We start from the raw sequence: 14,746 nt of genomic DNA on the forward strand, positions 1-14,746 counted from the left end.
GCATCATCCAGCAGCAGCCCCCCAAGAGGCTAATCAGGATTGTATGGGCTCGGGCACATCGCGGTATCCCTGGAAACGAGGTGGCGGACGCCATCGCTCGAGCATTGACCCACCGAGCGGGCGCCGAGAGCAGCATTGCCGAACCCGAGCGCATGCAGCCCTTGACCTCTTCGCAGAGATCACGTAGCACTACAGGCTGTACTACAGGCTGTACTACACGCAGCACTACAGAGATCACGCAGCACTACAGCACTACGCCCCCCCCCCCCTACACACACACACAAATCTCTACCCCTAGAGCACGAATGTCATTTACGTCATTTACAGGAAAACATTACCCCATCTTATCCGGCTTCACCTTTTCTACCGCCAGAACTACCCGCTTTGCCGATTTTGTGGAGAACCGGGACGCTACGCCGTGTGGTCGGAGGGTCTTCACTGATTCCTCCCAACCTGCAACTTTTTACTGTCGAGCTTTGGGAGAGCGCCTTGGCGAGCACCGGCCTGGACGACCAGCTTCGGCTGGCTCAAAGGGCTGTCGGTGCTGCCCGCGCTCAAGGCATCCTGAACTGAGGGCGCCTCCTTCAAACTTCAGTACAATCCCCCCTGTTGATTGAAATAAACGTTTATTTTTCTCTCTCTCTCTCTCTCTCTCTCTCTCTCTCTCTCTCTCTCTCTCTCTCTCTCTCTCTCTCTCTCTCTCTCTCTCTCTCTCTCTCTCTCTCTCGAAAATGAACTTGGCTCATTGAGCGTAATTTGCCGTTTGCACGACCAAATGTGTGCGGAAATCGCACACGTGGCGTGCCCAGTAAAGGTTGTCTCCCCTCTCGAGATTTCCCAAACTGAATAAGTCCTCGCGGTCATTTAGGTATTGCAAGCCTGTCGCGAAATTCGGGTCCCTCCATGCATAGGCGTAGAGTTTTCAATTTCCCGGAGGGGGCAAATTCCCGCGGGCTTTGCTGATCGCGGCTACTGCTGAACTGGCGTAGCACACACTGCATAGGCGTACAATTTTCCATTCTGTCGTGAGAGTGTGACGGGGGTGGAAGGCATCGGTGCCCCGCGTGAGCTCAGAAAGTTTTACATGTTCGCTGAAACGGTAGGACAAAAAATAGAGAAAACTGGTACATGGTGTCATCGTTTATTTTTTTGTAAACAAGGCATTAGGGGCTATAGTGCAATAAACAAAAAATGGGATATCTACAAAAGCATGAAAAATGAAATATCTACAAAAACCACACCTAAAGCATACATACCCTCCCCCCCCCTCCCCCCCCCCCCCCACACACACACACACAAAGTATATGGAGACATGTATACGTGCAAGCACAACAAATAAAATCACGAATCAGAGTTTTTATACACGTATACATCAACACACAAAAAAACTAAAGGACATGCACATACATGATATTTTACAAATGCTTCCATGGAATGGTGTCCTGTACAGTGCGCGTCAGGCTTGTCTAGGGCAAGCGATCGCACGGCTTGGGAGCGTGCGGGCGGCATCTGCTGATAGCGGCTGGGTTAGAGATAGCTTGCCATTGCGCGTGCGCCGATCTCGGACAGGGTCGGGCCGGTCTGGGTTTCGCATGCGCCGCTCCAATTTGCAGACGCCACCACCCTCGAGGGGCGATTGCCTTTCACAGTGGCAGCCGGGAGCGTTGACAGCCCAGATAGACGCGTCGTTCGACACGGTGCAATAACCCATCAGGCGGTTACGCAGTGCTTGAAAACGACCTCCGCTAATCTTCTGAATCTCATGTTTAGCAAACAAAAATCACGCAACAAGAACGCACTGCAGCGCTTTCTGTCAAAACGTTTGTGCGATTAACTAACGGCTGCACTGATAATGCATGGCGTCAAATTACGCGCTTACCCCGCGGTGTCACCGCCTACGACTGGCACTTCAAAATAAAAGCGCCTCTTGTGGGGTGTGGCGTCTCTAAGTTTGAGAGGCCCATGCTATAAGACGACTGACCCGAGCCTGTCCGAGATCCACGCACGCGCAATGGCAAGCCATCTCCAACCCAGCCACTATCAGCAGATGTCGCCAGCATGCTCGGAAGCCGCGCGCTCGCTTGCCCTAGACAAGCCTGACGCGCACTGTACGCAGGTTACTCATTCAAAGACAGAAATGTATTTTTGCGTACAGCCGATCTGCCGATAAATTCGTCAGCAATGAGATCTAAGTTTATCTTTCGGCTAAGCTCTTTGTGCCCATGGAGAAAAGCAACATGATTCAGCCTTGTCTGTCCCATCGTCGACCTCAAATATGTTTTGACTCGGCGTAGGCATGAGAATGATCGCTCTGACGTGCACGACGTGACTGGCACAGTCAGTGCAATTTTGACTAGCTTGGCTATTTCAGGAAGCAACCCTCTCAGGTGCTTTCCTTTCTCCCCCCTGAACATCTGAACAACGTCTTCAAGTGTTCTGACCGGCGGTTCATTGCGCTGCCTTGCAATGTCAAGCAGCATGTCTCGGTGCAGCTTTAGGCGCTCAGTTTGAAAATCTGAGCCGTAAAACTGGGAAACGTATGTGGCGTCGGCCCTTCCAGCGAGGAACTGCTCAATATTAATGATGTGCTGCCACGTATCGGCGGGATAACGGTCATCTAAGGAAGAAAGCACCGTGTCCACTACGTTGTAGTACAACTGGCGGTACAGGTCTTCAGCAGAGTGGAACACATGACCCCCAGATCCATCGTCGTAGCGGCGTGGAGTTTTTTTTTTTTTTTTTTTGAAGCTGGGATCGATGGCTCTTCAATCTCGAGTTCACTAGCTTCGGCCAGGCTCTCAGCCCAAAAGCGGGGAAAGCTGTGACGGAGTTCACTAATGCTCTTAGCAGCCTTAATCATCCTTTTAGCTTCGTCAAGCATTAAAGACCGTTTCTGTAGAGCGGAGCTCACCGTTTCTAAGCGTGAGAATACTAGTTCCATTAACTTGAGCATGAAGTAAGTCTGAAACTTTGAAAGCGCCTTCGCGAGCCCAGAAGCCTTTGCGCTGCTCTCACTGCGTTCCGAGGCTACTTCTTGCAAAAATAAGATCAGCGGCCTGTAGTTCTTCAAAACAGAACGTAGGGAAGATGCTTTAAGAGTCCACCTGGTGGGGCAAAACGTAACCAAACTGACGCTTTCTTCCTCTTCCTGAAATGTTTTGAACCAATGAAGGCGCTTTGGGGAGCCTGTGACAAAACTCATCAGCTCCGTTATCACACTCAGAATGTCACGGCATCTGTCAACTGTTTGCATCACGTCGTTCAAAACAAGGTTTAAAACATGGGCGAGACAGTGCACATATATAGCTCTAGGCTCCTCCTCTCGTATGAGAGCTTGCAGCCCACTGTGCTGCCCTCTCATGTTTGCCGCGCCGTCATAGCACTGTCCGCGACACTTTTCAATGGGTATGTTAAACCTATGGAGAATGTAAAGGTAAAATGAATGAATTTAAACACGCCTCTGCTTAGAACACAAACGGCTACACTAAATAAATTTGTTAAGTGTCCCGACTTGACAAACAATTCTCCACCGACTGCCGGTAGCGAGTAATTCTAAACTACGGTGTGAACGAACAGCTGAATATATAGAACTGATGCCACACATACCTTTGCCTTGTTCCTTTGCATGGGTGTCCAGTCCACTCGATCGCGCAGCCCAGCACAACCACTTTCACACGGCACGATTCCCGCCAAACAAAACGGTTAGACGGATGGTTCTATACTCTTGCCAATCACGTGTGGCGACTGCTTCTGTCCGGCCCGCTACGTCGTTCGGTCAACCGGCCCTCGTCTCCAACTTCAAATTTTTACTTTCCTTGCTCCCAAAACACCAAACACTTCGGTTTTATGGCACAGAAACCACGCCTCGAAATGCGTGTCACAACAGTATACGAAGGCCAACTAAACTAACACACACCGGGCCGCTGACTGTCCGGGTTGCTTGCACTGTTTTTTTTTTTTTTTTTTTCATTTTCGTAAAGGCTCGGACTGAGTGTCAACTGGCCGGCCTAGAGGGGCCAAGGGGCGCGACGCGCCACAGATGGAAGTACTTTCTTCGAGTGCATTTTGTTGTGTTTCTCCAGGGGCGGCGGACACCGCTTAGCGCTTCGGCGGTAACTGGGAATCGGTTAGCCCTAATTCTCGGAAGCATGCGAGGGGGGCGGGGGCCATGTGGTTTCGAACCGGGCGCGTTGAGTGTTCAGGCTGCGGCGCGGGAACGGTAGCGGCAGCGCAGCGGCCGGGTCATAAATCGCTGGGTGGACACGTCCCGAACACGCGAAATGTTAAGGCGGCGGCCGCGGCGTCGACGGCTTTCTTTGAAACTGTAACACGCTCTGGTTTGTTTTGAAGTGAGTAATTCGGGGATGACCGGAAACGGAGCAACAACTGGGCATAAATTCTCAGAGCCGTTGCCCCCAGGCTCCAAAGAGCTCCTCAGCTTCTTATTTCTTGTTTTTTTAAGCTTCCCACTTATGCGAGGTCGAAAACGTGTTGCGACCGTCAGAAATACGGGAACAGCCGGCCGGCCCCATTTTCCGCCTTTGCCGATGCCTACACTGCGTGGAGGCTGGAGCGTTGGGTTACTGCGGCTTCCCTGTGTCCCACTGGATTGAAGGCCGCACGCTTCCCCACCGGCCGCCTCCTTTCCGGCTTCCTCACCGTTTCTACGAACCGTGTGTGTGCGTGCGCGCACGGCTCAGGACGCATTCCGAGAACAGTGCGCCGGCAGCTTCCGAGGCATCACGGGTGCGTGTTCTTTTGCCATTTGGGCATCGGAGGGTCCTGTCAGCATGCGGCCTTTCGGGACGCATGCGGCATTTCGGGACGTTCCGCGTGCGTCACGACGAACGGTTTTAGGCCATCGACTGATTTGTAGTGGGGGTGCAACCTTTGACGTGACGTTTATGCGCGGAGCGCAGACTTGGGAACAAGTCAAAGATCCTCAGAGGTGCAATAAAGCCTCTTCGCCACTAACTGATTTCGGAAAAGGGGACCGCCACACCTGCATGCTGCGGAGCATCGAATAATAACGACGAGTGCCCTGTTATTTCTTTTTTACTGTTTTTACTGTCTTTTTTTTTACTGATTTTCGGTATCGAAATTGGCACCCCCCCCCCCCCCCCCCCCCCCCCAAAAGAGAAAAAAAGAACAGTCTCTGGGACCGCTACTGCACCCAGCCAGGGTTCTGTGGAAGGCGTTCAAGCTTTCATTGTTTTTCTGGGAAAACCAAGATTTCGCGAATTTAATTAAGCGCACAACGGGCGGAGAGCCGCACCTTTGCGGTCTTGCCAGCAGAATGGCCGATAATTTGTATGGGAGTATTGAAAGACGCGTTTTTCTGTGCGACTGCGTAGAAGGGGCCTGAGAGACGTCGATGTTTCTCTTGTAACGCCGGCGAAATGTCAGTTGTCACGGGTAGTTACCGCTTTAGAGCGTGCAAAGAGCGGGTGCGTACTGGTCGGTATAGGTAGTTACACTAGCTGCGAGGTCATTACAGGTTTCACCAACTATCAATAGGATGGCCCCGGCTAGCCGGACGGAGAGAGTTCTACACGAACTTCCCCGGTGGGGGCGACGCCCCCACCGAGGAAGCTCGGTGGGGGCACGCGCCCCGTTGCCCCCACGTAGTTGACGCCTATGCCTCCATGGCTGTCTCTTTTTTCGCTCGCCATATTGGGACCCAGCGGGGGGATGCCGGCGGAGCAGGAATGTCTTCGCCGCCATTTCGGCCCACGGGACAGTGGGCCATGTGTTTCGGCGAGAGAGGGGCGAGAGTGCCGCGGCCAACGGAGGTCCCACCCGCTTGGTTCTCGGAAGACGCGCTGTCCGAAGGACGGAGTGCTCGGTGCAACGCGGGGTTCACGACTCGCGGGGAGAAGGAAGCGAGAAGTGGCGGTGGAAGGTCGTGCGGTTGTGACGCGGCGGCCGGTTCTGTGGGCTGCGCTGTAGCCCCGAGTGCGACGACAGCGGCGACCTCGGCCCCCGAGAATTCCCCTCGAGGAGGGGACTGTGCGCGGCCCATTGCGTCGCCGATCAACGGGACTCGTCGCAGACGACCGGCGATCCGACGCATCTTCCCCGACGAGACCACCGACCAAACCCAGCTAAGACATCCTCCCCTTCCCCACTCTTCCGCAGACTCTAAAATCGCCCTCGCTATTATCAGAGTCCGTCAATGCTTTTAGGACTCTGCTATTATCTTCCTCCTTCACATCGCCTCCGCGGACTTGATTATTCTCTCTTAGTGTACCGTGTTGTTTGCGGGTGTGTGTGTGTGTGTGCCTATCGGGCCTATTGTTAGAGTAGTTGGAGAGAAGCTCCCCAGCCCGCCTATTGTCTGCCTTTCTCTTCCCCTCGCGTTACTGTCGCCTCCTCCGCGGGCTCGTAACGGCGTGTACCGTTTCTTTCATTGTAATTAATGTACTTCGTGTCGGTTTCTTGGCCGCTCTGACCCCAACGGGGTGTCAACTGCACTGTGTTATTAACTCGTCAAACCTTCTGTCTGTCTGTTTTGAATTTCCTGTAAATGTGAAGTAAATGCCCGTTGTTTTGAAACTTTTTTCCCGTGCCCCGTCTCGTGCCTCACGCCAGCGGCCAATCAGGCGTGGACCTATCGCCGGTTAGCAGGTCCGAACCACATCCTCTATTCGTATCCAGGGGGGAGTTGTTTGTCGCTCCTCCCGTCCGAGGCATCGGCCACTTAATTACTACCTCGCTCAATTCTGTGACAAAGCCATACCGCAGAACGAAGAAAGACACGCACAAGCACGCCGTGCTGACCGCCACCGACATTCCACTGACGAGTGGTTCGCCACTGGCGGCGCTGTTCGCTCAAGCGACGGCGGTGACATACAACGGCCGCCCGGTCCCCTTACCAAATATTTTTTTTATTAATTATGTACCTTTCACCGTGCATCGCTCCCTGATTTCGGCAAAAATTCGTTGAAGGTACCTTATTGTTCATACGAATCACAGGAAATCCTCATTAACTAATTTCTACGAATGCCTCATGTGCCCTGGAAATGATCAGTGAAGGTATCGACCGCACGAATGCCCACAATGAAGGCAGTACACCCCTGACGATCTAAATTACCTCGTATGACAATCTCCTACTTGTACAATACACAGGACGTTTTTACCACTCAATTTTCCTAAAACCCCTATTAAACACAATTCACTCGACGAGCGCGCCCTAATCCAGATCGCACAGTTAAATTTAAATAGCTGCTTAATACGAACCGTACAACCAGAGCCCTTTCAAGCAGTGAAGGACTCTGGTACAGCGTAAGAACTATAATCAATTCGATAATCATCACTGAAGAGCCCAACCTCTTCACCAATGAAATATTGCAACAACACCAGCTATCCACGCCACCACATAATACATGGAAGATGCACCGCTATCACTGATTGCCTGAACGGGCTTAACAGCGGAACCAAGCCATTGCTGAAAAGACGTAAACATCAGCATTTCGAGGCTCGAGTACACCACTTTTGGGCTGCTCTACGGTTCAGCTTCAATTTTGAAGTTACAGGTTTTATCTTGTCTCACGACACATCTCCCGTAATCGCCGTTAATTCTTTGAGCATATTTTACTCGCCATTACTGGCAGACTTCGAACGTCTAGCCTTGTCCGGCAAGAGTCCGTACATCCAGTGGCGTTCCTGGGTAAACTTGCACCCGGGGCCTAGAAAATTTGTCACCCCCTCACATATACAAAACAATTATTAATAATAGAACTAGTGTTATTGTTATTATTAATAAAATCAATGTCTTCCATTGTTACCATATTAAGGCTGGTTCACACTTGCGATTGGAGCTACCAAAAGCGATTTCTGTCGCTCTTGTCGCTCGGCATCGCTCTCGTCGTGCGACAAGAGCGATTGGTTTCGACAAATTTCTTTCCTTTAGATACCAATGTAAAAAAAACCTTTCACGGATACTGAATGCGTGGGCTTCGAAATTTCAATGCAAGCATGCATAATATACAACATGCGATGCGAAATGAAGCCAAATGATAATTTATGTGTAGTTACAGTTGAACACGGATATATCGAACACGGGTATATCGAATTATTGTCTATATCGAACTCATAAATTATCCCCTTAAAAATTCTGCGTAAAAGTATAGGAATTCGTACGTTTATATCGAACCGTATTTTTCCCGACATTGGGTATATCGAACGCCGTGCGTGCTGGAAGGTGTTCTTCGGCGGTCGCTGCACCCCCGATTGAGGTTGAGGAGGATGTGGAGGAATGCGCGGGCATGGCGAAGACTGGCTCGCGGAACTAATCCCCCCTACCGAGCGAATTTGTGCTTGCCCAGTCGGGCCCCGCTACCAGCGGCCGTAGCGTTAGAGGACAGAGCCCGGTATGCTAAATCTCTCTAGGCACACAAGCCCGAACGCTCGGAAAATGTGACAGTGCGAGGTAGGGATGCCCCGACTGCGCACGTCCTTTTTTTAGCGGTTGCGTACGTTTCCCGGCTTGCCTAAAAAGAGTTTTTTTTCCCTCTCTCTCTGGGTCTGTCTTCCCCCGATGTCGTCTCGGGAAAGCGAAGAGGGAACGAAGGCGCTGGCGGCCTCCTCCTTCTTTTGCATTTTTCTGCTGTTGCTGCTGTTTGGCGAGTTGTCCCGCACCTTTCGGAGATCACTGTTTCTCTCGGAGATGACCATCGCGAGCGCTTTGTTGGAGTCCGTTCAGAGAGCCTTGGAATTGTTTCCTTCAAAGTTCTTATGGTACGTGCGCGCTGTTCTTCTTTTGCGTGCGTGTTGTGCATGGTGGGCGAAGGCGCAGCGTACTGCTGGAATTTTCTAGTTGTGCAGCCTCGAGAAGATCGAGACCAGCGTCTTTAATTTCATTTCCAGGACGAAGAAGCAGGCCAAGATCAGCGATTTTTTTTCACGCAAATAAAGCGTCCTGTTGCGTCGTGAGTGCGGAATTAGTTGTCATTCTTGAATGCGACGATCGGTAAGTGATCGTCCGCCATAGGTGAGGTTTCAGAGCCCATATTTTTTATATCGAATTTTTCATATATCGAACTATTTCGCGATCCCCTTGGAGTTCGATATATCCGTGCTCGACTGTATTTATAAAGGACGGGCAATATATCAGGAAAGTAAGCAGCAAGCTAAGAAGCCGTGTGTTATTTAGGCAAACTAAACCATGTGGGAATCGTGGAGAACCGCGATCCCGAGCCGGCGCGCGTTTCGGGGGAGACTAGTGCGCTGAAACCGGTCCGGCGCTCCGCTGGTTCGTCGGCGTCCCCCGAGAGATGACACCACCGATCTGTGCGGGCATGGGCGCGCGGGGGCGGGCGGCGAGAACATGTGCGCGCGGGAGTCGGGAGAGCCTCGTCGGAGACCCGGTCGGGGCTGGTTCGGCGGAACAGCGTGGCGATGTCGGCGGATACATGTATCTTAGGTGGGAACTTTGTCGCGCGCCGTGAGCGCCTGCCTCCCGTTCGCGGTCACAGCCCGGACGGCGTGATTCGTGAAACGCCGTCGAGCCTTGTGCTCGCATGCTTTGGGATTCCCCAAATAAACGGCTGTGCTTCGGCACTACTGTCTACTGCGTTCTCGTATCGGCGAACCTCGCTGGGCTGCCGTAGGCATGGGAGCCCGCGTGGTTGACACGCCGGGACCTAGCGTGGGGGCCTACCCCAGATTGCTGGCAAGGTCCCCGAGGAACCCCCCTCTTATCCCACAACCACAATAGCTGCACGAGCATGGTTTAGAGAACCCCAGACGCCGACTCGGGTGTGGGTCCTGAATACACAACACCGACCTTTTCAGTGAATTAGGCATCGATAAAAATCCTAACAGTAAGGAGCATCGTGGTGTGTCGCTCGTGAGCACGAAAACACCATTAGCAGCCGAGAAAGAAGTGGCCATATTGCAAGAGTTACTCGCGGCAGCACAGGGTGTAATGCACCAAACCAAAGTGGGGTAGGGGAAAAGTGAAGTCTGATACGCGGCAGCATGAGAGTAGCACATCTAACAGTCGATACCAAGCGAATGGATGCTTGCAAAGGCACTGTGTGTGAGGGAGTCTCAGGCCTCGTCAGAAAACGACACAAAGGTGGTCGCCAGAGGCGTTCGGTAGGCTTCGCAGCCCGCTGTGCCGACTAAATCGTGCAAACATCACGCGGGCCTGGAGGAGGGTGGCCAGCAATGATAGAGCTGCTTAAAGGCAATACATGCAAGACAAACAGTCACTTCATTCAGATCAATTTTAGTGTGTCTAGGAACACACCTTAAACAAATGAAGCTTGAAGGACCACAGGTGGAGCCTGGTGAAAGAAGGCTGGGGGAGAAATAGCAGTTGACCCAGCAAATAAACAAAAGTCGGTCTGGCTTTAAAAAAAAACTATTTCCAAATACTGTGCAAGAAAAGTGGTATACAATGTGAAAGAAAATGACCGCCCCAGAAATTCAGAAAAACCGCCTCGCCTACCTGTTTGTCACTAAAAGCAGCCTCTGTGGCAGCAACTGCATATTGCTGGAAATTTCTCTAGGTGAGCATTTTAGTACGTTTGAAATAGATACATTGTCGGGTCTCTTTATTTCAATGGTTATCTGGTTACTGAGAATGGAAGCAGATAGAAAGGGGACATTTATCGGGGAAAGAGACGACGACTGGCCGTGCACGAGTCGTCTACGTGGCCAATGCACGGCTGGTCGTGTGGATGTTTGTCGGTGACGATGCCGTCGTGTCCTTTCGTACGTTGTAAAAAAAAAAAAAATATTCCATCACACATTTGCAAATAAGCCAATTGACATTGGCGTCTAGGGAAAATGAACACAGCATAAAATGTGAGGTTTGTGCTTACCAGTGAAGCAGCCACCAGCCAATGGATGAAATCCGAATCGAAGGAGGTTACCAAGAGATAAAGAAGGAACTCTTGAGTAAACCATCAGATTCGTATGGTCCTGAGTGTATCGGCGCCACACGCTGGCTCACAACCGTTCGGTCGTGCACATCCCGACATGTTGGTGACAACGATTTCATTCACGTCGTTGTGCAGTCGACTAGCTCAAGACGACCCCTAGATGAATCAACCTTTTCCCAGTAGCTGAGAGAATAATATCGACCTCTCCAACCAAAAGTAATAACCAAGTACAAGACGTTTGGGGGCCAGCTCGATTCTCTCTTCAGGGGTGATTGGGGTCACGTTGTAGCGCCGGTAACTCACAAAGCGCTTCGCTGTGGAGCGCGGTGCCCGCGTGTACACAAGGATTTGTAATCTTTGCATATTTTTCTCCAGTTGGTCACGCTTCCGGAACGTTTCACCGAAGTTGCGGTGTGATGTTTCGCAGTACTGGGCGATGGTTTTGTAGCCTGGCGTCGTCGTTGCGCTGCCTGACTCGTTCCAGTAATTTTTCCTCTCCCCATTGCATGGGGAGGGGCACTCAGCTCAAAAATCTAGCATACGACAGCGGGCGTCCTGTCCTTTGTCGCAGTCTTTGACATTTTTTTCTAGTAATGTTCACAAGGTACTCAGCAGAACGCTTTCACTAGCACAGAAACTGCCCCTCTCGCCCACCTCAATTATCTTGTGGTCCCCCGACCATCTTCCGGGCTGGGAGCACTCAGCAGGTCGAATGCCTAATGATATAAAGTGGGTGACGTACCAGGTGTTTACCTTTTCGTTATGCAGTTAATTTCGTTGCCCTGTGCTTTTTTTACTCATCCTTCACCTTGAAAAATGAACCTACCAAAGCAAAATATTTAGGCAATATATTTAGGCTTCAAATATCTCGTTACTTAGAACTCAGTGGGACGCCCACACGAAAACCATGACAAAATAGAAAAATTAACACAAGGATATCCGCTTTATGTATGTGGGAAACGCAAATACAGGAAAAATTACAGGAGAATGAAATAAAAAAACGTAGATTTACCTGATTAACACTTAGGTAAATAAAATAAATGCCTGCATAACTGCTCTATTTCTTGCATAATTTGTTCGACAAGCTACTCGTACGTTGTTCTTTTAGTTTAATTACACGGGGCAACATGGGATACGCCCCTTCCATATCTCGCCATCTTCGTGCAATCGGCATGCACGAAGATGGCGATTTCACGATGGGGCTGCGTCAGTCAACGAAAGTCAACGACTTTAAAAAAAATGAGCTATCAACACCCGATTTCAGATTCTTCGCGATTGCTTGGATCGCGAATTGGTTGGTTAGTGCAAGCACTGAAGGAATCTGGTGCAACCAAGGGAAATCGCGACGACCCATGTGTATCGCCGACGCCCATTGTTGTACACCTGAGCTCCCCCCCCCCCTCCTCTTCCACTTGCGCCCCTCCTCCCAACACAGGCTTAATTTGTACAGTTAGCTCCTCCCAATCTTCATTGGATGTTTCACAATTACTTTCATTTCGTTTTATTCTCAGTCCCCGCTTTCTCAAGATTCAATCTTCCCCATATTTTTTTTTTCAAGTCATTTTCACCTTGCATTCCTTCTGAAAATATGGCAAGCGGACAGGGGTACACGGTCTCCGACGCATCACTTCGAAGACTCCAGAAAATGCTAAACATTCACCATGAGCCCGGACACTACATCTCATGTGCGGAAAAAAAAAAAAAAAAGACACGTGGAAAGCCACCGAAGACACATGACCAAAGTCTCGTTGGCCCTGATGCCTCTTCCCTTCACCCCTCCCCTCCCCCTCCGCCCCGTACTGCTCTCTTCCGCCGCCCCAACAGTGGTCCTGGATGTGTAGAAGGGGCTTTGTTAGCCCCCTGTCGTCCCATTGAACAATAAGCTCGCTCGCTACACCCCTCCGAGCGTCGCAGTCGTACCGACAGCACCCCCTCTCCAGGAACCGTTCTTTGTTCGCCTCCTCAGTCCGCGCCCATACTCGACTACCGCGACATTCCTGGATGCCTGGATGAATTCTATTCGCTTTCTTCCATTGTACCAGGAAACAAATTTGAATAGACCGGTGGGGACGTATATTGTACAGGACAAAGCTCAGTAGTCTTCCAGTTTTCGATGTCCGCGTTACACATTGTAGGGGCACAGGTAGCGCCCCCCCACCCGCCTTTACCGAGGGGCTGGCACCCCGGCCCAGGACCTTGCATGACGGATTTTCATCCCGATATTTGAAACCCTGCCGACTCGCACGGAATACTCGCACCGAACAAATTAGCAAACGTCCAAGCTGGAGCATGCGGCTTTTTATTTATTTTTTTGTCTGCTGACATCTTCTCTTTTCGACCCACCATTTTGTCTTCCTCTCGATGGCACTTTCGTCGGCCATAATTTTTTCCCTCTTTTTTCTGATGGTTGTGGTGGTAAAAAATATCTTTATTTGGCGCGCTTCTTTTCTTTTTTCACCGCTGATTTCGTGCGGCCGCTCCGTTCCTGCTTTACGCGTATGATTTTCGCGCCTTCACATAGCGTCGTCGATATACTATAACGGTTTAAATGCGGCTCGGCTTTTCCCGTTGTACTGATTGTTGCTCATTGTTCACTGCTGCGTTGCCTGCCCGTGAGCTCTTTGCTAAGGCAGTGTCGTATCCGGTAGGACTCGTCCTGGTTGGTTTTAACGCGCCGACGCAACGCAGGCGATGAGGCGCGCCGTAGTGGAGGGCTCTGGATTAATTTTGACCACCTGGGGATCTTTAACGTGCGCCGAAATCTCGTGCACACGGGTGTTTTTGCCTTTCGCCTCCATCAGAAAAGCGGCCGCCACGGCCGGGAATCGAACCCGCGACCTCGTGCTCAGCAGCGCAACGCCTTAGCCACTGAGCCACCGCGGCGGGTCCTCCTGGTTGAAACGGTGAAATATTCACCCTCGACCGAAGGCTGGTACGCTGTCAGTTTTCCTTGCTGTATAGTCGACGGCTCCCCTCCACACTTGAGACGGTTGGACGTTGGCGAGCACATTTTAAAAGTGCAGCTTTCCATGTCTCACTATATAGTCTACCTCGAAACCTGCTGGAGGAAAGCCAACTTTCTCGGGCTATGACGATCATGGGGGAAGTGAAAGGGGAAAAAAACGATTCCTGTGGTATGAATCGAGCCTGGGTCCCTCGCTTTATGGAGCCGACATTTATCCGATGCGCAATTCCGACACGGTCGAAGCTTAAAGTGAAGCTTTGTATGTCCTACTGATGGCGCCTGTAGTCCTCCTCAGAACCCGATGCAGGAAAGCCAACTTCCACGCTTTAAAAGGGAAGCTGAAGCACTTTCCAAAAAAATTGAGTTAGATTAACAGTTATATAGTTTCTTGCGCGCTGATTCCGAATATCACATTGAAATTTATCGTACATGAGTCCAAGTGGCATTTATATTGTAAAAAGTGCGGCCCTGTTTGAAAGACGCGCGCTTTTCGTCTGTTGACGCCCCTGATTGGTTGCGCCCGTCATGACGTCAAAGGAGGACGCCCTTTGGCCGCGCGGGTTGTCGGAAGCATTGCGAACGATCGCACGGTTGCCTTTGCGGCAATTTAGCTTGCAGTTTAATTTTCGCACATGACTGGAAGTTTGTTTTATAATTTCCCGTGCTGTTGGTTCAATTATCTTGGAGCTTAAATTTGCTTTACACGACAGAGAACCCCAAAGCGGTGACTGTGACGTCGACTAGTGGGTTCCATCAAAATATTTTTGAATTAGGCAACCAGCATAGGGGGATTTTATACCTTATGTTAATATTAGGTACTGCCTTAACTGTTTCTTATTATACACAAAACCATTTATGCCGAAGATTAATGGGCGTTTTATAAACAATC

The 14,746-nt window shown here is 50.8% G+C and overlaps 2 protein-coding genes across 2 annotated transcripts in view; one reads left to right on the forward strand and one right to left on the reverse strand.

Moving 5' to 3' along the window:
* LOC144174532 (uncharacterized) overlaps window positions 1-14,746 on the forward strand; it is a 598,699-nt gene that overhangs the window by 68,517 nt on the left and 515,436 nt on the right. The gene's annotated exons all lie outside the window — the stretch shown is intronic.
* Window positions 2,118-3,924, reverse strand: LOC144173619 (zinc finger MYM-type protein 1-like). Its single transcript, XM_077701964.1, has 2 exons — window positions 2,889-3,924; window positions 2,118-2,748 (listed from the first exon to the last, which is right to left on the reverse strand). Exons 1-2 carry the CDS (start codon window positions 3,359-3,361, stop codon window positions 2,118-2,120), a joined length of 1,104 nt encoding a protein of 367 aa, XP_077558090.1. The 5' UTR covers window positions 3,362-3,924.

Source organism: Haemaphysalis longicornis, unplaced genomic scaffold (assembly GCF_048455015.1).
Source record: "Haemaphysalis longicornis isolate Haplotype H1 unplaced genomic scaffold, Haemaphysalis longicornis Haplotype H1 scaffold_3, whole genome shotgun sequence".
Classification (NCBI taxonomy): domain Eukaryota; kingdom Metazoa; phylum Arthropoda; class Arachnida; order Ixodida; family Ixodidae; genus Haemaphysalis; species Haemaphysalis longicornis.